Source organism: Myiozetetes cayanensis, unplaced genomic scaffold, assembly GCF_022539395.1.
Source record: "Myiozetetes cayanensis isolate MyiCay16 unplaced genomic scaffold, myiCay2020 scf7, whole genome shotgun sequence".
Taxonomy (NCBI): Eukaryota; Metazoa; Chordata; class Aves; order Passeriformes; family Tyrannidae; genus Myiozetetes; species Myiozetetes cayanensis.
Window position 1 is genome coordinate 40,534,448 of NW_026087964.1, and position 21,082 is coordinate 40,555,529.

Sequence of the window (21,082 nt, forward strand, 5' to 3'; positions counted from 1 at the left end):
GGGACTCTGACAAAGAAGCTGTTGTAATTGTGACATTTTGTTGCATCAGACAGTACTTAAACAGTACAACAGTAGTTAAAAATACTCAAACATTTGAAATAAGGGATTTTAAAATGAGCAACTGTGGCTTTCTGTTGCTCATAACAAATGTAATTTTCTGTCAGCAACAGACTCATTTAAATCAGCCTTCATATTTTGGAACATCTATGTTTTGCTTGCTTCTCAGTAGATAAGTATATCCACGTCGTTAGAAATAGAAGCACGTTGTTCCTTCTCACTTGGGATGATACTTAAAATTTTTCAATAGCCAGTGCAAAAATTGGCCAGTTAATGTTGTAAGTTAATAAGCTAATATCATACTTGACTCGTGTGAAAGTATACACTGCTCTTCCAGGAAAAGAAGGTTCTGTCTCCATTATAAAATCTGGTCTGTCTTCTGAGAGATTACACTTCCCCATATACTTAGAATTAATCACTTCCAAAGGACTTCGTAGTGTTTACATAACTCTGTAGCATAAATACAAATTACAGAGTGGGGTTTGGGGTTTTGTCATGTCTGTTCAGCAATAATGAAACTTAGAAGAAACAAGTTTAACACAAGTTTAAGTTCTCATGAGTTTCATTTTGTGGTGTTCTAACCATCTTTTCAGATGCTTTTTATTCTTGACATCACTTCTTTTTGGGCCCTCTTCCCTTAAAAATATTTCTGATTTCTGTTCTAAAGTGCCTGAAAGCTGTGGAGCTGCAGAACATCTTCTGACAGTGAACAGAGCACATTCCCTCCCCTCCTCCAGCCTCCCACTTTTAGATCCTGTAGAGGGTTTCCTTACCATGGAAATCAAGGTACTGGGGAAGAGGTTTACCCTGAAGTGAGGGTGTTGGCAGCAAGCCCACCAAATCTGCACATCTCCATTTCTTCGTATTGGCACGAGGTTTCATGGCAGTCCCAGTGATTTTTGGGCTGATGCTAGTCCAGTACTCTTCAGAGTCCTGGCCCTAGGCACGTGTCCTGGCTGCTGGCTGCCTCTGCAGCAGTGTGAGCCCTGGAAGAATGCCATGCCTGATTTTCTTCAGAAGAAAACTGGAGCACACCAGGAGGATGTGGGCCAGATCTCCTAGTTTGTGGGTGAAACACAGACACATGATGCACAAGATCATCCTAATTTTCCACATACTTGAGCCTTCTTGGGAATGTCACTGTCACCCAACAGAGTTTACATTACAACACAGAAGAAAGAAAACCAAACCAGAACAAAGCAAAAATTACTATGAAAATGTGGAAGTGAATGCTGATAGTATTTTTTTCCTCAAAATACGTCTGAACCCATGGAGATAAATAAGCAAACCTTCAAAAACAGTTTTGTGGGAGATTGTTATGTGGCAGGGCAAGTCTAAAGGTGTAATATCTGGTCTGAATCATTGAATAGTTTCACAAAGGTCAGGTTTAAAAATAATTGACGTGAACAATTAGATTGCAGAAATATACAACATAGTTGTTTGTTTGTTTGGGTTTTTTTAAATATTATAGCTACTGTGACTGCAAAATTAAGTTTAGACTAGCTCAGCATAGTTTGTCATGCAGCAGCATCTGATCTGTGTCAGCAGTTTCTGTAAGGGACTGCTACAAGCCCAGTGTGCTCAGCGTGACTGTGAAGAGCACAGGATTCTTCCTCCATCTGTATCTTACTCTACTGCATACGGCATGTGCAGGCTAAATATACGTGTGCTGCTTAGTGCCTCTGAACATGTCAGTGCCCCAGCACTGCCTGTTAACTGTGCCACAACAGAACTACTTTCTTTTAGAAATGTTCGTAGCTGCTATAGCTGTAAAATAATCTTGGAAATATGAACCCCTCCAAACTCATGGAGGGAGTCTACAGTGAGTACAAGGTAGTGTCTCTGAGAAGTAAATTGGCATCTGTTTCATTCAGGGGCCTGTGGGGTCTACACTTCAACTCCCACAGAATTGTCTTTTTTTGCAGGTTGTCAAAAAATTCAGCACTTTACCATAGCAAATCTGTATTTTGCTGTAGCATAGTCTGATAAGCCAGCTTACAGTTGCTCCTTGCTTCTCCAGTTTCACTCCAGAGCAAGGCTAAATGTGGTTCCATGGCTGCCCGTGTGGTATTTTACTGGGTTTTTGGTGGGCACCTGTAGAAGGAGCTTCAACTGTGTGGAAAGCAGCAGAGCTGCTGAGTTTGGAGAAGAGTTATGATGCCAACACTGCAACCAAGGTCTGGCTCTTTTTCCAGCTCTTTATTGTAGGGAAAAGAAACAAGAGCAGAGAAGTTGAGCCAAGATCCCTAGAAAGTATTGTGAGAGTTCCTTCCCTGCAAAATCACGAATGCGCTGGAAACAATTTTATGTAATCAGTTATGAATTTTACATCAACATATTGTTTCAGCTATGTCCTTCAGTCAGTTTGGTATTGTTCTGTCTTTGTGTACACCAGCTGAAGGTGTGGGTATGCAGGCAAGCCCAGGTGCACACATACAGAGATTTAGATAATACACACATACACACATATATATATGTATAATGTCTAGATACAGGCACACGCTGGATGAGCAGAACTGCTTGAACCTGCTAGGGTGGTAAATTGACGATAGGTCTTGCAGGCAGCAGCCTGACAAGTCAGCTTTTGGCTCTCCTGCATTGCTCTTAGTCTGTGTCCCTGATCAATGGTTGAAAAAGCCCATGTTCATTGTTGTGGTGGTGATTCTTTAAATCTGAAAGACTCATAGATAGAAGTTATTCCTGCTTTACTGGAGTGCCAGTCACCTGAGGGGCTTGTGTTTCTGGGACAGAAACTCCTGACTTTTATCTGTAAAGGAATAAGTGGGGTGTTGGTGATGGTAAAAACACGTGAGGTTAGACTAGCAAGGTTTTTTACATGTGTTGTGTTTATTAGTATTAACAAAACTGACTTTGTGTTCAGGCATCACCACTGTAGAGAAGCTGAAGTTCTTTGTGTACTCAGTCCACTGGAGTTTGTTGAGGACATAGCTTGCTTGCTTGCTTGCAGTATTTTGAGGTATTGTGGATTCTGTAGGTTGCTTTTAATGGACACTTTCATTGATCAATATTGTTGCAGCATGTTCCATTTCCTAAGGATGGGCTGAAGCCAGTTGTGCATCATTCTATTTTTAAAATTCACCTTGTTTTTTGCTTTTATGTTTCTGATTTATCCAATAGGGTGGACTGAGTGCCCAAGCTTTTGTTCGCATTGAGATAGAAGATATTAATGATAACCAACCTGTTTTTGAACAAGACATCTATGTGACGAGTATCAGCAGTCACACACAGCCAGGAACAGAAGTCATCAATGTTGTTGCCACAGACAGAGATTCAGGAATATACGGTGTTGTCACTTACGAACTGGTCCCAGGAGAATTTTCTTCTTTTTTCACAGTGGATACATCCACAGGTACTGTATGAATCTGTGATTCAGAAAGATGATAATTAATGCAACATGTATATTTTCCCTGATGGTGCTTTTTTTGATTTGGAGTCATGTCACACAATTGAAACTTAGATTTTTAGATGGAAAATAATTTTAGAGGAAGATGGAGGATTTGGGTTTGACATGAAGCCTTTGCATTCACTGGAATGAGGATAAGAATGGAAAACATAATACATGCCAGTTTAGCCATGAATCTATTCATCGTTGCAAGATATAATCAAAACATTGTTTTTTTACAACAGTATGTGAATTCCTGAAATGTGTAGGTCTTATTCTTGAGGAGCAATAGAAGAACTTTCAGGATGCTTGTCCTTTCATTTCATCTCTCTGTTTTTGTTCTAATCTCTCCCCTTCTGTGCTAGGATAAGTCCCCATTCTAAAGCTCACAGTGTTATAATACTTAATCACCTCCCTGTTTGACTCAGTGATTAGCTTTGGAAGTGTCTTTTTCTGTCTATTACTTCATGGTGTGACACCTCATCCTTCTGGTTTCTGGAGAGAGGTTCAAGGAAGGAATGATGACAAAAGCAAGAAAACAATTATGGCAAAAGCAAATTTTTGTGAATTTTTTCTAAGACACGTTGAATCTCACAGATTGAAGTACTTTTCCTGCAGCTACAAAGCAGCCCCTGTAGTTAGCTCTCTGGCCTTAAAATAGTTGTAAACATCAGCTGGAAAGAACATGAGTATTGCATCTACAAATACCCATACTGTCTTTCACTGAGTAGTTGGCTAAACTGCAGTTACCATTTTTCTTGAGAGGCAGCCCTTGTATAGGAATGTATCCTGATCAACAGATGGTCATGGCACTGGTGATTATTTTATACGTTTGAAGATTTTTTGGACTGTGGTACATGTGTATATGTATTAGCTATTTGGCATACAAAATGTTGCAAGGCTCTATTCTGTCAAAATGATGTCGATTTTTACACAGTTCCCAAAATATTCTGGTGAACAAAAGAAACTAATCTGCTTAGGGAGTTGGTCTGCTTGTCTTGGCTTTTTCAGAATTTATTTAATTTATTTAATTGTGGACTTTTAACTACCTGTCAAATCAGATTCTCTGGGGCATAACTGATGCCAAAAATACATAGGTCAATCAATAATTAGGGAGCTGGATCTCCACAGGCATTTAACTGGTTATTTTTAAACTGCCCCAGCAGGCTTGTCAGAGAGAACCCCTGTGGATCACATTAGCAGCACTGGCTTTGCAGAAGCCTTTTGAAAGGCCTTTTTCCTTGGATTGTGACCTTTTGGCCTCTCTTTCCAGTCTGGCACTTGGTATAGGAAAAATGTCATGCTTGATCATGAAGACTCTCTAAGTTTGTACGTTATTATTACCTTGTGGATCTATCATGGTGTTTTATCAAAGGCAGACCAAATACAAGGTGAAGTGGGTTGAGGTCATTATTGCTGACATTTCATGATGATAAAAGCATTTAGGTCAGAGACACTATTCCCAACATTCTAGTGCTTCGAATCTGATTGCACTTAATCAGATCTCCTGGGTAATTCACAAGGTCAGACTGTGTCTAATTTTAACTTATTAATATTAATGGTATGGGATCTTTTTTTCTGAATACAATTTTTTCTTTTGTATTCCTCCACATCTACCAACAATAGTGCTGATGCTCAGTCATTGATGAGCAGAATGATTTTTAAACTCTTCACAAAAATAAACATTATAAACAAGAAAAAAAAATTGCCCATTAAAATTGCCAATTTGTCACATAGAAGTTTTTCACTCTTTGTGGATTACAATTGCTGCAAAAGCTGTTCAGTATTCAGAGGCAGATGAAACAATGGCTCACTATTAGAGCACAGAGATTTTGAGCTCTTCCTCCTTACTTCTTGTTAGAACAGTGACATTTTTCCAGTGTTCATTGTGCTAAAGCTGTCTTCATATGTTCTGATATATGGCCTAATTTATATGTACCTCTCTGAAGGTTATGTGGGGAACTTCATCTAGTTATGTGGGCTGTGTTTTGTGAACAGAGGACAATGGACAAGTATATCAAGGAACAGGCATTCTTCAGGAGATGAATCCCCAAACCTGTAAGCCAAACAAGGTCATATTGAAGTTTTGGTCTTTTTCCTTCTCATCTTGTGGAAGAGCAGTCTGTTACTGATGTGTTCTGCAGTTTTTCCAGTTTACAGTATGACATATTCTGTTTTATCTGCTCTTTTTATTATTAGAAGATCTAAAAGGAGGCATGGTGATTGGTGTTGGAGTATTCCGTTGATTTGCCTTACTGATAAGTTTTATTTTTTAAAATAATTAATTTTTCTCACTGAGAGAGCATTTAGAAAGGAGGAATGAAAATCAGTGCATAAGTAACTTTTATTTGCTATGATTATTATAGTCCTTAGCATTATATGTATACGTGGACAGTATTTTCAGTATTATGAGATTTAAAATAATTAGTAGCTAACAGTTTGTCACACTATGATACATAAAAATCGTATACAAGATGATGCTGTTCTTCGTGACATATGTAATTTCTATTTTGTGGCATCTATATGGCATCTGGATTTGAAAATTCATCTCACTGTAATTTTCTTCAGGGATGTTTTTTGAGTGCTGCTACTTAGAATACTCACTAAAAATTCACTTTTCTCCACCATTTCCTTTCTAACTTTCAAAAGAGAAATGGATAAAACAGTAAAATAAAAACTGAAACCTGAATTCTTCACTGCCATGGCTTGCTTCTGGCTATTGCTTTGTTAAAGCAATTGTATTGATATATGAAGAAAGCTCATAGCTTTTCAGTGAGCTGTGTCCCCAATACAGGATATCCTATCAGCTGGTCAACCACTGACTATATAGAATATATCAATACTGCTTTTGATACATAGATATTATGAGGTTGAGGCACATCCAAGCTCTTTGAAGGGGATCCATGTTTTGTTTCAAGCACTGTGACATGTGAATGTTGTATTTAGATAAATTCAGTGGGAAGGAGTATCCTTTCATTGACCGGATAGACATTCCACTGAATAGTTTTTTTGAATTCTAAACAAGTCTTTGTTAGTTATATTTGTTTGCTGGTTTAGGTTTTAGACACTGCATTTATTGTTTGTGATATGCCCTTGTACTCATAAATAACATTTATTGTGTTTCCATTTGTGAAAAAGTTGAAGTGAAGTATTTTTTGTTTGATTGATGATAGACTGTCCACAAGAAAAACCACTTCAAGAGCTGTGTAACTAGAAAAATGTATGGGTAGGGAACTGTAAACCAGTTCCTCTGCTAGTTCGTGACTCTTCCTATCGTTTGTTTCCAGTGTTGGTGTAAACAACATCTTGGCTTCATTATGTTGCCTTTTGTAGATATCTGATCCATGCATGATCTATGAACAGGACTTGTGAATTGATTAGAACAGGGCAAGTTGAAGAGCTCTTCTGGCTAAGAAACTGTTTCAGCTATGTTTGTTTATTTTCTCATTGTTACCTAACGAGCTATCTGAAAGACAGTGTATTTATAGTTATGGCAGAGCTGGTAATTAAAAATGTAAGTCACAGGATACAATCATAAGTGTGGCAGAAAACCTATGCAGTGCTTAACTTTAAGACTTTGGGATTAACAACTGAATTTATAACCTTTCATTATGTTACTAGCCACTAATATTTTCCTTCACCCAAGGGCATAATTTTCCACTGATCTTAGTGATACCCTTTTTGAGAGATGGATAAAAAGATGGTTATCTTACTATGGCTCTGGTTCAGGGGAGTTTTTTTAAATTAAAAAAATTAAGAATAGTCTTTGAAAATTGTTGTGGACCAGTGTGACTTCATGTGTCAGTCTTCAGGTAAACGGTCTGTTCATAGTCTTAGAACAAATTTCCTAGCTAGTCACTGCATGCAGAGAAAACTCCCATGAAGGCTAAGTAAAAGGCAGCAGCTGGTGGTTTATCTTCATTTGAGGGTACTTGTGATTTAAACCTGGTTTGAAAAGGATGTAGAGAAAGTATCATTCACACAGTGTACATTACAGCAGTATAAACATTTAACTTAGCTTCTGTTTCTTTTGACTGTATAAGATATTAGGGTTTGTGTTCTGTGATTCTTACATAAATTAGATGCCTAAAACAAAGCCTGTGACCTTCCTTCTGTGTGTTTTATTGAGAATGTTTCTGTGCACCTGGTGGGTTGACCCTGGCTGGACAGCAGATGCTCACCAAAGTCACTCTATCACTCCCCTCCTCAGTTGGATGGGGAAGAAAATGATGATGAAAGGCTCCTGGGTCAAGAGAAGGGCGAGGAGAGACCACTCAGCAATTACTGTCATGGGCAAATGAGACTCAACTTGGGGAAATAAATTTAATTTATTGTCAGTTAAATCAGAGTAGGGTAATGAGAAATAAAAACTACATCATATAACACCATCCCCCACCCTTCCCTCTTCCTGTGTTCAACTTCACTCCCAATTTTCTCTTTCTCCTCCTGCCCCAGCAGCACAGGGGATTGGGGAATGGGAACTACACAGTTCATTGTAAATTGTCTCTGCTGCTGCTTCTTCTTTCTCACACTCTTCGTCTTCTCCAGCTGTCGCAGACGCGGGAAAGCAGGGACACTCAATATGAGAATCAACATGCTCCCTTTATTGAACACAGCAAAATATAGGATAGATAATGAACTTATTAATATTCTGTAATTTAACTACATGATTGGTAAGAGCCCTAGAGGTCCGGACCGCCTCCACTTCTTGCCTGTGGAGACCCTCAGCCCCTCATTTTCCCAGGCTGTAGTAATAACAAGATCTTGTTATTGAGCAACGGCTATCGCTAAAAGATTAGCATGACCTTGCTTGGACAGCAGCTACACCAGCTGTGCTTAAAGTTGCTGAGTTGATACCCTCCCAGCTCCTGTGGGTCTGCATGCCTGTTTTTCACATAGCCAGTTCTCCACATCCAGCATCCGTCTTTTCAACAGGGTGCAGTCCTTCAGGAACAGAATGATCCAGTGTGGGTCACCTGTGGGGTCACAACTCCCGCCAGCAAACCTGCACCAGCACAGGTTTCCTATGGGGTCACAACATTCTTTGGGCATCCCCCTGCTCCAGCATGGTGTCCTCCGTGGGCTCCAGGTGGATAATTGCTCCATTGTGGATGTCCATGTGCTGCAGGAGGACAACCTGCCTGCTCACCACGTCTTTATCACAAGCTGCAGAGGAATCTCTGCTCTGGCACCTGGAGCACATCCTCCCCTTCCTCCTTCACTGACTTCTGTGTCTGTAGGGGTGTTACTCCCACATACTGTCACTCCTCTCTCCCAGCTGCAATTGCTTTTGCATGGGCGTGTTGTTGGTTTTTTTTTTCCTAACTTTGTTATCCCAGAGGCACTACTACTGTTTCTGATGGGCTTGGCCCTTTGCGAGTGGTCCATCTTGGAGCTGACTAGCACTGGCTCCACTGGACCATGGGGGAAGCTTCTGGCAGCTTCTCACAGAAGCCACCCCTTTAGCCCTCCTGCTACTAACCCCTTGCCATACAAACCCAGTACAGTGAGATATTTGGAGATTTCTCCTTTGGCTAGAGGATACTTGGATCAACCTTCTGTTACTTATTTAACCCAAAAAATGCATATTGAGTGTAACAGACGAGCCTTGTTCCAGGAGCTGGTCAGTAGTTGGACATTAAAAAAGTTTTTCAGCTAAGAAATACAGCTTCTGCAAAATGAGCATACTTCTGAGAAAATTTTGACTTGCCAAAAAAATAATGCATTTCCTTTAATATGTGTTATGATTTATTTTTAACTGAATAGCATAGGGCATCATGAGACTAAAATGTCCTGTAAGAGATGTAAAGCAATCTAGGAGCTTGGTCGGCTGGATAAAAGAGGAGGAATACCTAAATTCAATAAATACCTAAGGATCGTGCAAATTTAAGAATATAAGAATTAATCAACCAAAAGTCAGATTTCAGTCCGGCATCTTACTGCTTTAACAGTGCCTGGTAATGGATGCAAAAGGAGGGGTTAAGTGCAGAGTTTATGCAGAATGGTCCCTCCACTGGTATATGTTTCTTGTTTTGTGTGTATTTTAGTGCTGTACTACTTTCATTACTGTACTATGGCACCATATGTAAATGCAATTTAATGTCAAACTGACTTAAAATAAACTTTGATTTGGTTCAGAATAGCTTCGTTCCAGTTAAGTATGCTGACAAATTTTGTTTTATTGAAGAAAATGGAAATGCTTTTTTCAACAGTCACATCTTAGGAGATTTTAATTGCATGAAAAAGTTTTGCATTATTTGTATTGCAATACAGGTTGAAAAGCAATGTTGAAATACCAAAATCTCTTTTTTTTTTTTTGGCATGGAGGGAAGAGGGAAATCCAAACTTTGCTTAACTGCATGTATTATACAATGTTTAATATATAGCAGATTGCAATAGGCATCAAAGTAAAATGGGGGTGCATCCTTTCTAAAGAAAACAAGGCCATTTTTATGATGATTAATGATGTTTTCATATAGTATTGTAGGAAAAAATAGTTTATTTTTAAACTACTTCTGGCATTTTCCTACAGCATGTAGTACATTTGCTAAACATATGAAGAGTTTCACATAAATAACATTTAAAATTAGGAGTGTTTTATTTTGGAACCTTTTGAGGCCACTTGTTTTTTAAAACTGCAGTTTCTTCTATTAATGGTTTTCTGATCTTTCATATGATATGCTGCAAATGAGAGACATTCGGTAAGTGTTCACCTTTGAAGAATTAATTGTTTGAGTTAAAAAGGAAAAATTAGCGGTCTTAGCTGAGTAATTTGTGGGCATTTACCTTCACTGAGATCTCATCTAATGAGAAATCTAACATAAAGAATACAGGAAATGGTATATTGTCCTAGAAACACGGACAAATTGCTGTAGTAAGTGTGAGCATGCAGATTTTGACCCTAAAAGAAAACTGTGTAGCAGAACAGCATGAAAAAATGTCCATACTGCCAGCTCTTAGTGTATGTGTCTCTTTTTTTCTCTATGAATAAAATCCAATAGAACTGACCATCTTCAAAGAGAAAAATTCCTACAAGCCATGTGCCAAAAGCTTAACCATGCAATGATGGGGTGATGTGTGTATTTGAGATTCACTGTGCGTGACAGAATGTAAAGCATTAACAAAAATACTCCAGCTCACTCCCCCTTTCTCACGGCTAAGTCAACATTAGATCTCAAAAACAGAAGACCCCATCAGAAGAGTGAACTTCCATGGCATTGCACAGGTGATGTGGGCTGATAACAAGAAAAATGGAGAAAAGAAAAAAATTATGTCCAAACCTCCCATTTTGGAGGAGAGGAATGTGTGATATTTGTACAGTAAAGTTCAGAAAAGCAACACTTTTCTTTGCTAGAGACTGTATGGGTCTTTGAGTACAGATGTATTTGATGTACTTCATGTTCTTAGTTAATCTGAAGAAAAGAAGAAAGTGACAGGTCACACCAAGAGAGTAGAGAGCCATGGCAAAATGCCCTCACACTGTTGTTAGAATGAGCTTAGCAGGGGAGTGTGCATAGTAGAAAATCAGTTCATGAAGATTAAGATGAGCATCAGGAATGCTTTGTAATACTCTTAATATAAGAAGAGCAAATATATTTTATCTGTCTTATATTAGGCTTCGTTCTGTATCAGTCCCGGTACGGTGCATGTTTTGGTACAGTGCCTTCAGAGAAATATAATCTCTGCTTAGCATGGCAGTTGAGTTTTATTACCAGGTTGTGCACTGAGCTATTTTTGGATCTAGAGGCTGGCAGCTTGATTGAAAAGGTCCTTGATTAGAAAGCTGTTTCTGGAAAACTTCAATAAGCTAAGAAAGCAAAGGTGACCTGTTGGGATAGTGCATCAGGGCTGGAGCTGTGCAGATTGTGTGGGGAAGTCTCTGCCTTTGTCTTAGAAAATACAGCAATTCACTGGGCCAGAGTCCTGCTGACTTAGTGGTGTATACTTTGATTTCTGGTGTGGTGGTTTTAACTCATGTTTATGTAAAAGTGTTCACTTTGTATGTAATCAGACAGCAAACATGCTCCGAGTTACCATTATGTCAGATTAACTGACCTACAGAGTATGGAACAGCAGGTTCAGTGGCCAGCTTTGAAGGTGAACTGGGGTGATGAACCATATGTACCTCTTTGCCATCTGCTTGTTGTCTGAGCTGTGTGTCAGATCATGCCAGCTGGCCCATCCTAAGATATTTCCTGCAGAAATACTGCTGAAGAAATACTTGCTGAAGAACTACTTCTGGATTCCTGTCTCTGACCTTTAACTCTTTAGAAACAGCACTTAGCAATTAACCTGTGGAGTATGGTGCACCTCCACAGAAATAAGAACAACAAAAATCCCATGAGAAATCTTGTCATTGCCGGAGGATGGTGGATGATGCAGTGTCTTGTCTTTCATTAATGCATTTGCACTTTCTGGGCCAATATTGGCTTCATTTACCTGTCATGGTTCATAGGCATAAAGTGGAGAGCAAGACTTCTTGGAAATTCATGCCCTACAGTGAGTTAGGAAGTATGAAGCAGATGAAAGAGTTGGTAGTCATGATTTTACCCTTCAGTGGTACTAGCTGTCACTGTACATTCAGCCCTCTAAACCATTGTAACAATTTCTGCTAACCAGTAAGCACAGATTGTTCTGCAGCAAAACATCGGTAAATTCCAGCATGGCTGTGCTGAGCAAACCTTCCTCGGAGCAGAATTGTTCCCAAACTATAACCTGCAGTGGCAGTTGATAACATGCAACCAGCATTGCAGATTCTGTCTAAAATGTGTATCCAGAATCGTACCCTGGCAGTAGGCAATCTGTATGTCATGCTTTTAATTTATAGAGCTTGGAATCTGCAGTCAGTTACAGCCATGCAGGTCTAGTTGGGAAAATGAGATTGCCAAGGTGTGAGTGAGGCTGGATGTTAGTGCTTCATCTGGTGTGTAATTATATGGTTGTTCACCTCTGAAGCAGAATTGATTCCAGCTCTCTCTCGTGCAGAATGAGGAATTAACTAGACGTAAAATCTTCAAGGCACTGCAGTAATATAAATAATAAATTTGAAAGATGGGAGTTAAATGCTTTTAAAGGCAGCAGATAAGACTATTCTTTATACGGGGAGCCAAGGTGTAAGAAAGAAGGTGGCATTTTTCACACAGTGACTTCTAAAAGTAGACCCATGCTTGTGTCCATAGTCCCCTGCTGGGAGCTTTGGTCTCGGTAAAACATTACTTGCAGAGGAGCTGTCTCATTATTCCCTTTCCATTGTCAGTGTTTATAGAAACTGTTTTTCATAATGGGAGAATATATTCGGTAGCACAGCAACCTGATTGTCTTTTAAGTTCTCTGAAGCATGAATTGCAGGCTGCAAATGATGGTAATAATAATAATAAGCCACCACTGTCTTAATTACAGAACAGGGAAGAAAGAAAAATCATAATTCATCTTCAGCCTGTTATTTAGCGAGACATAGCTCTGTTGAGTATGTCACAAAATCACACAAAGAATGTGTGACTTTGACAGTTCCTGCTCCTTGTAGTTAGCCCCTTGTTTCTGCCTTTGTAGGGTTGTGCCAAGGGGTTTCCTGCACCATGCTTCAGCAGACCAGGTACACCTGGCCAGCCTGCTCTGAGGTGTGCTGGCAGCTGCTTTGGACCCAAGCAGTCCTGACTGTCCCTTTTAGTCACAGTCCCATGCTTTACCTAACCATACAGAAAGTGGAATCCCAGATGCTGCTTACTTCTGCAGCTTCTTTGCCATTATGTGGTGCCAATAATAGAGCCTAATGAGGCATGTTCATCACCATATGGTAGAGCTATCTCGAGTCTGTATAGATTATATATCACCAAATGCAAAGCTAATGCCCAGTCCTACAAATGCTGAAAGAAACAGAATGTATGTAATTAAAAGACAAAATGGGTTATTAAATTTCTGCATACTGCAGTTTTTGAGGTTGGAAAGAACCATATGTCAAACACATACTTTTTACATGGAATCTGCCATTGTTCTTAGGATGTCTCTGGTCCTGCAAAAGAGAGCGGAGTTGGCAAGATGTACTTGACGATTCCCTTTTTTTCCCAATGGCACAGCAAAAGAATGAAGAAAGAAAGCAAAATCTTTTATTAATTTTCTTTTTTCTTTCTGTAGCTGAACTGCTGTGGAGTCTACTGCAATCTGTCTAGGTCAGCAGAGAAGGAGTTTTGGTTCTGAAATATTTCTGCTCAACCAGGTCTTCACAAAGTCCTGCTTTCTCCACTCTTTGCTAAAGGATATTCTGAAGTCATTAGTTATTGCTCTGAGAGAATGATTTTCAATTTGATCCTGTTTTGTAGTTTTTCAATTCTTCACATACATCTATAACAAGATATTTTTGTCCTTGTCGATAGTGAAATACCCAATTGGCCAAGTAACATACAGTCCACTTGACTGATTTAATTTCATTTGACAGCAGTGGTTATCTAAAATCCATGTTTATATATTTACCCAATTGGTCAAGTACCATAGAGTCCACTTGATTGACTTAATTTCATTTGACAGCAGTGGTATCTAAAATCCATGTTTATATATTTAACCTCTGGGGAAAAAAGTTAAAAACACCTTTTTCCTTCAAGCTACAATTGCTCAGATTACCTCAAGAAATGCCAAAAGGTTATGTCCTTGAAGAACTACTTCATTGGGCTGTTTAAGTAATCATAAAACTCAATCATCAGAGACAAAAAAAAAAGAAAAAAAGGGCAAAATAAGGTTTATTCTTGGAATTGCATTAATTGTTGGCATAGGAGCTGGATCAGCAGTGAATTCTGAATCCATCTGTATCGCTGTTGCACTTTTACTGTTGTTCATCACACTGGAGTAAGTGTCCCTTTTTTCTTAGTGAAAAGCCTTCTTCCTTGATCCTGAATACCCTTTTAATGCAATTTAAGCATGTTAAGACACAGTTTGTTATTATAATGTCCTGGCAGTATATTTGGAAAGTATAATGCATGGACATTTGAATATTTATGAGGATTTTAGGTGTTTTCCATTATTCTGCTTAAAATGTGCTGTAGCAAAATAGTAATGTGACTTCACCCTAAATTTTGAGAAGATATATTGTCATTGAATCACGCACTGATGCTCCTAAGACAGTTTAACTCTAGTTTTACCCTGTCTGACCACTAAATGTCCAACTTGAATGCAAGCATCATCCCTCCTAAACTTGTCTTGAGAGCCAGGAAATTACAAAGGTACTTCAAAGTTTAAAGGTTTGCTTTTACTGAGTTGCTGGAGGTTTTGTGTCTTCACCAGCTTCTGTAAAAATCATAGGTGATCTCTTAAAAATACCTTGTTGGTGTATAAAAGGCTGTCCCTACTAGTTGAATCACTTGAATTTAATGCAGCCCTACTCCTTAGCTCACTGTGATTTTATGATTTAGTGAAAACTTTTCTTGCATTTGGTCATCTTTCATCTTCATTTTTATATTGAAAAACTTTTTTCACAAATAATTCTCTCAATGTTGCAAAATCTGTGACCACTCAAGGGTCTTACAATACTGATGGATTTTTGCCACCTCAGAGTAAGTGAAAGTGTTCTTCCTTCTGCTCAGTGATAGAGACGATGTAGGAAAGAATAAGACAAACCACTATTAATGCTCTCTAGGACATTTCCATATTCTACCCTTTGCCCGACTGAAAGCACCTGGTCTTCCACTATGTGCCTCATGTTATAATTTAGTTATAAAATTTATGAAGTAACAAAGATACTGTGATTTGCTTTACTGCTTTGTGATCTAGTGTTAACCCCAAACATTTTAAACATTTATGTTCACTTCATCTAGACCAGACATTTCAAAATGCTCTGAGGGCTAATTATTTATTTGTGGGTTTATATCTTCATTTATAAAACCTTAATTTGCTTGCAAAGGACAGTGTATAGCTTACGGAACAGTTAACAAGTATCAGTTTTGGATAATTGTAGACTGTTTTGAACAGCCCATAGAGAGCTACGGTTTGGATATCGTTCTAACTTCATAGAGTATATATGCATATATAAAATGTAATTGATAGCAGCTTGCAAATTCAACAGAACTTGGGTATTTTACCAGAAACTTGTGATCAGACAGCAAGTCATTGTTTCTCAGATACTTTCCACAGAGCACACCGCTCCTAAGGTTTATATTTTGGGGCTTAAACCATTGCATGGATGTTTTATTTCAGAAGTTACTTAAGCAGAATGTCTCTGTTGCCTGTTTGAAATAAAGTTAACTTTTCCATTTGCAAAGATAAATTAATCTTTTGTAACAATAAAGTACTTCCCCCCCCCAAAGCACTTCCAAATTCCTATAGACTAGTACTAGTAAAATTGTGTTTTGCCTAATATTGTCAAAGATTTAGCTGAATCTGCAGTTCTAAAATCAGAATTATGGACACTGTCTTTTGACATAGAACTTGCTGTGTCTCAGTGTCTTTTTGAATCGTAAAGACCATATAATTTTAAAAGAACTTGGCTCTCAAAATACAAATTGGGAGTGCTGCTTTTTGTCCACATTATCATTCCTCTAAGAGAAGGCTGGACACATATTGAAACTATTTTGACAGCCTGCTGAATTTTATCTTACATCAGTGCTCTTTTATTTCTGTGTACTTTCAGGAACTATTTACCTCGTCTCAGTTCTTGGCCACCTGGCACGTTCTGCGTTCTTCCTGACTGTTTCTGCACGAGATGGGGGTGGCCTTCCCTCTGCCGGCAATGCAGCTGTCACAGTAAACATCCTTCAGACTGTTTTGGCCCCTGCCATATTTGAGAGATCCCGGTATACCTTTTCTGTTCCAGAAGGTGCACCTGAAGACAGCCTGATTGGCACTGTAAAGGCCAGAGAGCCTCCAAGTAAGTTGCATGCTCAGTCAGAGATTACATTGCATTTTTGTTGTGACCATTAACTGCAAATATCTGTAGAAGATTTTTTTCCTGACCTTCCCTGTTATTTAGTCAGTCTGTCAAGTGTTAAGTAGACTTTACTGTTAGTATTTACAGCAACTGCTGTAGTCACTGGTTTATCATGGAGCTCTTTAGAATGGTTGGAGATTTATGGAACTCTCCTTGGGGTCCATGGAGATTGGCATTGGCCTCCATTTTCTTCAAAATGGATTCTGTAAATGTAAATGGGTAGATGGGAAGCATATTGTGAAAGTTTAAGGAAGGGTCTGTGTGATGGTCTGGATTGTGCTAAAGTATTAGCCATGCAAGACACATCTCAGAGTGATAGTCATAATCAGAGAGTATTCATAAGTTTCAGAGCATCTGTATGAAGTGCTGCTGACCACCCCTCCAGAAACCAAAACAAAACACAGCCAACCAAACACAGCCCCACATTGTCTCAAATGAAGTGGAGAAGTCCAGGTGAATGTTCATGGGATCTTTTAAAAACATACTTAATCCATCTGGTTTTTTAATCTTTTGTAAAGGGTTAAAGAGTTAGCTCCTGCCAGTCCATGGTCATAAAAGACCCTGTCCTAAAAGCCGTATGTATTTGGTTCCTATGCGGAGCACTGGGAGCCAGGAGTTCACATAACAGGTTGATAATGGATCTGTAGTTTAAAGTGATAGAGGTCGAGGTTTTATACAAGTTTGATTAGTCAGGTCATCCCATTTCCTTCTTTTGTGAAGGACTGTCCTCAGGGTGGAGGTAGCATCTGCGGGGCAGCCTTGGTAGTAAACCTGAATCATTACACAGCTTTTGCTTTAGGTAGCATTTGGTGTATGAATGGTCACCCATGAACAGTAAGTTGATTAAAATGCAGTTCTTTCAGAGAACTGCAATCTGTTTCGTTCCTTGCTATAGTGAATGCCTGTGGGTAGCGAAATTGCTCCCATAAGACTAATTTGTAGGAGTGTTTTTTCTGTATTTTAGGTTAGGGAAAAACAAGAGGCTATTATACTATTTTCTCTATAGAGTTTTGTAATACCAGTGTGATGAAAGTCAAGCAGTGCAGAAGTGGACAAACTGTATAGATTGATATTTTATTGAAGGGCTCCAGGGAGAGGAATAAGGAAGCATAAAAAGCCCAAGAATGTCAAACATCTGTCTAGCCTACATTTATTCCATTGACTTTAACAGCATGCATTCTTCACAGATGTTCTTACCAACATTCATGTTATCACTTCCAGATTTTTTTTTTAAATAGTTTTTTGTTGTTATTTCCATTTCTAGATTCTTTAGAAGTGGTTTCTTACCGAATTTCCTCCGGTGATCCACATGGAAAGTTCTCTATTGACCCCCAGTTTGGCATTATCCGCACCAAAAAACAGCTTGACCATGAAACTCAGTCTGCTGTGGTGCTCACCGTTCAGTCCCAGCTGGGTAACTCCCCAGTCTACAGTAGCACTCAAGTCAACATATCTGTGATAGATATTAATGACAACCCTCCAGTATTTCTGACCAAATCTGATAAGGTAACTATTTCACATACCCAGCCTCCTGGCACTGCTGTCTACATTGCTCATGCAGAAGACAAAGACAGTGGCCTAAATGGGGCAATCAAGTACAGTATTGCAAGCAAGCAGTCAAATGCATTTAGCATTGATCCAAGTCTTGGAGTGGTAAACCTTACTAGGACAGTGATTGCGGATAAGCAACAGGAATATACTCTCCACATAGCAGCTGAAGACTGTGGAAGTCCTCCTCTAACTTCTTTGCTGATGTTGACTGTGGTTATTGAAGAGCAGAAGACGGGCCCTACTTTGGTCTTTCAGAACTTGGTGTATCAAGTAGAAGTCAGTGAAGCTACCTCTCCAGGAGCCCGAATCCTTCAGGTTCAAGCCCACTTGCTTGATCCACACAGCGTTACCTCCAATCTGATGTATTTCTTAGAGCCTAGCACTGATTCTGTTGCATTTGGAATCAGCTCTGATACTGGCTGGATTTATCTTCGGAAACATTTGAACTACGAATGTGCACAGATACTAAGTTTTAGAGCCTTGGTCAGCACCTCTGAGGATGGAAACCTCAGGCAAAATGCAAGTACATCTGTAATAGTTAATGTCCTGGATGAAAATGATAATTCTCCCATGTTTATGCATGAGAGCTACTTCTTTGAAATTGAGGAAAATCCAATTCCCAGGGGTGTGGTTGGCACCATTACAGCTGTTGACAGAGACTCAGGAAGAAATGGACAGCTTTCCTATTTCCTCTTGTCTGATGGAAAGTATTTCAAGATGAATTCCAACACAGGTAGCATTTTATGATTTGTAATCTGCCTAATATTGCTTTTGGAAAGCAGCCCTTCCTAAGGGTATTGAAGTAAAGTATAAAGCTTTCAGGAACTGCTGTGAATCTTTTGGTTTGATATGGGAATATTCTAACTCAGAACTTCACAATTTGGGGAATGAAATAAATCCAGTACATTTTCATGTGGAATGAACTAGCCTTTGGGATTTGATTTTTTTTTCCATGACTTTGTTCAGATCACTTGGTCATAAGTTTCAGTGTTTGACTGCAAGAAATTAAAAGAAGAAGTTTTAAGTTACAGCTTCAATAGTTCATATGGAGAATTTAATTGCCTGTGATCAAGTAGAGTTGAAAAGTACAGATAGCCATAAGTAACTATAAAGGTACTTATAATGTTAGACAGAGCGATTTAAAATATTTGTGAAAACGTCTGTAATTTACATCAAAACTGAGTTAATGTTGTACATGGCATCACAGAAATCAAATTGACTGAGAGAAATTTTTCACAGCACGGGGTGTACTCTGCAGTGAGTCTCAAATGCCTTGAGTAACAGATATTGTGTCCACACAGTATAATACCACAGACCAGAGTGTGGAGAGCCCAGATGAAGGGAATCATCCAAGGGACACAGGCATTGTAAATTCAGTTTCACAGGCATTGTAAATTCAGTTTAGCAAAATTATATGTAGCAAGCAAAGATTTAAAATTCCTATTCCCAGACATCCAGTATTCATGGAGAGTGAATAGGCTTTTCCAGAATTTCTCTGGACGAATCTCAAAATAAAATTGCCATTTCAAAGCAGGTTCCTTTTGAGTACATTTATGGAAGTTTAAAGGCAGAATACTAGGATTTAACCAACAAGATCTAAAAAAAGGTGTAGTTATCTGTGTAGAGGACTTTTGTCAACCAAAAATCTACAGCTGTATTGAGCAGACGGAGAGAAGATTGGTCAGATTTATTTACTGGGTTCACCAGAATGTAGAGGAGGCATAAGGGTTTCTGATTAACATACATAATTAATAAAGGCCATTTGTCAGCAGTTAAAACCCTGTGTTCATGTATTATCTGTCCTGAAGTGTGCTGAAGAACAGGCCAGATGGATTTCTTTGGAAGGTCAGTGGATTTGTTTGTGTTATACGTTTGCTCTGGGGCATCTACGGTACACTAAAGGATGTGATATGGTACTAAAGCACACGTGCAAACTGTGATTGTCAGAATGTTTCTACACAATGCAGTTTGGAAAGCTGCAGTTTTAATATCAGTGGAAGGGTGTATCAGAGGGCACGCATGTTTAAATTAAAATAAATAAACATTCCATGTTAAATTAAATGTACAACTGCGTGCAGTAAGACGAGGGCCAGCATACAGTAAATGCCTAACTCCATTTCTCCTCCCTCTTCTCTGTCGGCCAGGTGAAATCATAAACTGGGTTGCGCTAGACCGCGAGAAGCAGGCTCACCACCAGCTGTCCGTGCTGGTGACCGACCAGGGGTCCCCTCGGCGGAGCGCCACGGCCGCCGTGTACATCGCGGTGCGGGACCGCAACGACCACGCGCCGCGCTTCCCGCGGCCGGCGCTGCGCCTCCAGGTGGGAATGCGCCGGGAAGCGCCGGGCTCACAGCGACACCCTGTGGCGCGGCCGCGGCGCGGGCGGAACGGGGAACCCCAGGTCTTGTCAAACCGGGGCGCTCCTCCGCCCTGAGCGCTGCCAGATGAGAAGGGTACACGTGTACAATTTTATTTATGTATGTACTGGGTTTTGAGCTCTTTTAATTTCCGACCTCCCAGTTTTTTCTGTACTGAACACTGAATTAGAGACCTATGCAGACGATAACAGAGCATTGCCTAAATAACTGTTATTTAACCATCTCCTAAAACGCTCATTGCACTGACTGTAAATATTACTGAAACTGAAAACAGAGCAACAGCTTAACTCTTGTGTTGTGGCAAGGAATTTATTCTAAGACTCACTTTATACACTATTTGCAAATTATTTATAAACTGTTTGGTGACAGGTTTTGGAAGGGCAGCCATCAGGGACACTTATTACAACCATCTTTGCAAAAGACTTCGATTCTGGAAACAACGGTGTTGTATTATATTCAATAGAATCAGGTAAGAATTTAAAGAGTCCTTAATAAGTAAAGATACATTAAGATAACTAAAATGTTAGACACATACAGCATTTTGTGTTTATTTTGTGTTTCTGATAGAAAAAAAGGTGCCTGTGCAAATAGGAATCAGGACCATCATGTGTCTTATGAAGTACTTAAGGAGGTGCAAGCAGCTATCTTCCCTCTCTTCCCCACCTGTCCCATCTTACCAGGGGTTTGGTTGCTTCTGTGATTGGCCTGAGGATGTTCAAACAGCACTCAGAAAAGATTAGGACCATGATCTTGTACTGTACAGTTTACTGTTTCAGTCAGTTG

General features: G+C 39.3%; 1 protein-coding gene across 1 annotated transcript in view; it reads left to right on the forward strand.

The window, feature by feature from the left end:
- The window catches only part of DCHS2 (dachsous cadherin-related 2), a 109,004-nt gene that overhangs the window by 50,329 nt on the left and 37,593 nt on the right, over positions 1-21,082 (forward strand). The window contains exons 3-7 of the mRNA XM_050338639.1: positions 3,196-3,427; positions 16,074-16,310; positions 17,635-18,654; positions 20,066-20,241; positions 20,669-20,768. Of these exons, the coding sequence (XP_050194596.1) occupies positions 3,196-3,427; positions 16,074-16,310; positions 17,635-18,654; positions 20,066-20,241; positions 20,669-20,768 (1,765 nt within the window). The remainder of the gene's footprint in view (positions 1-3,195; positions 3,428-16,073; positions 16,311-17,634; positions 18,655-20,065; positions 20,242-20,668; positions 20,769-21,082) is intronic.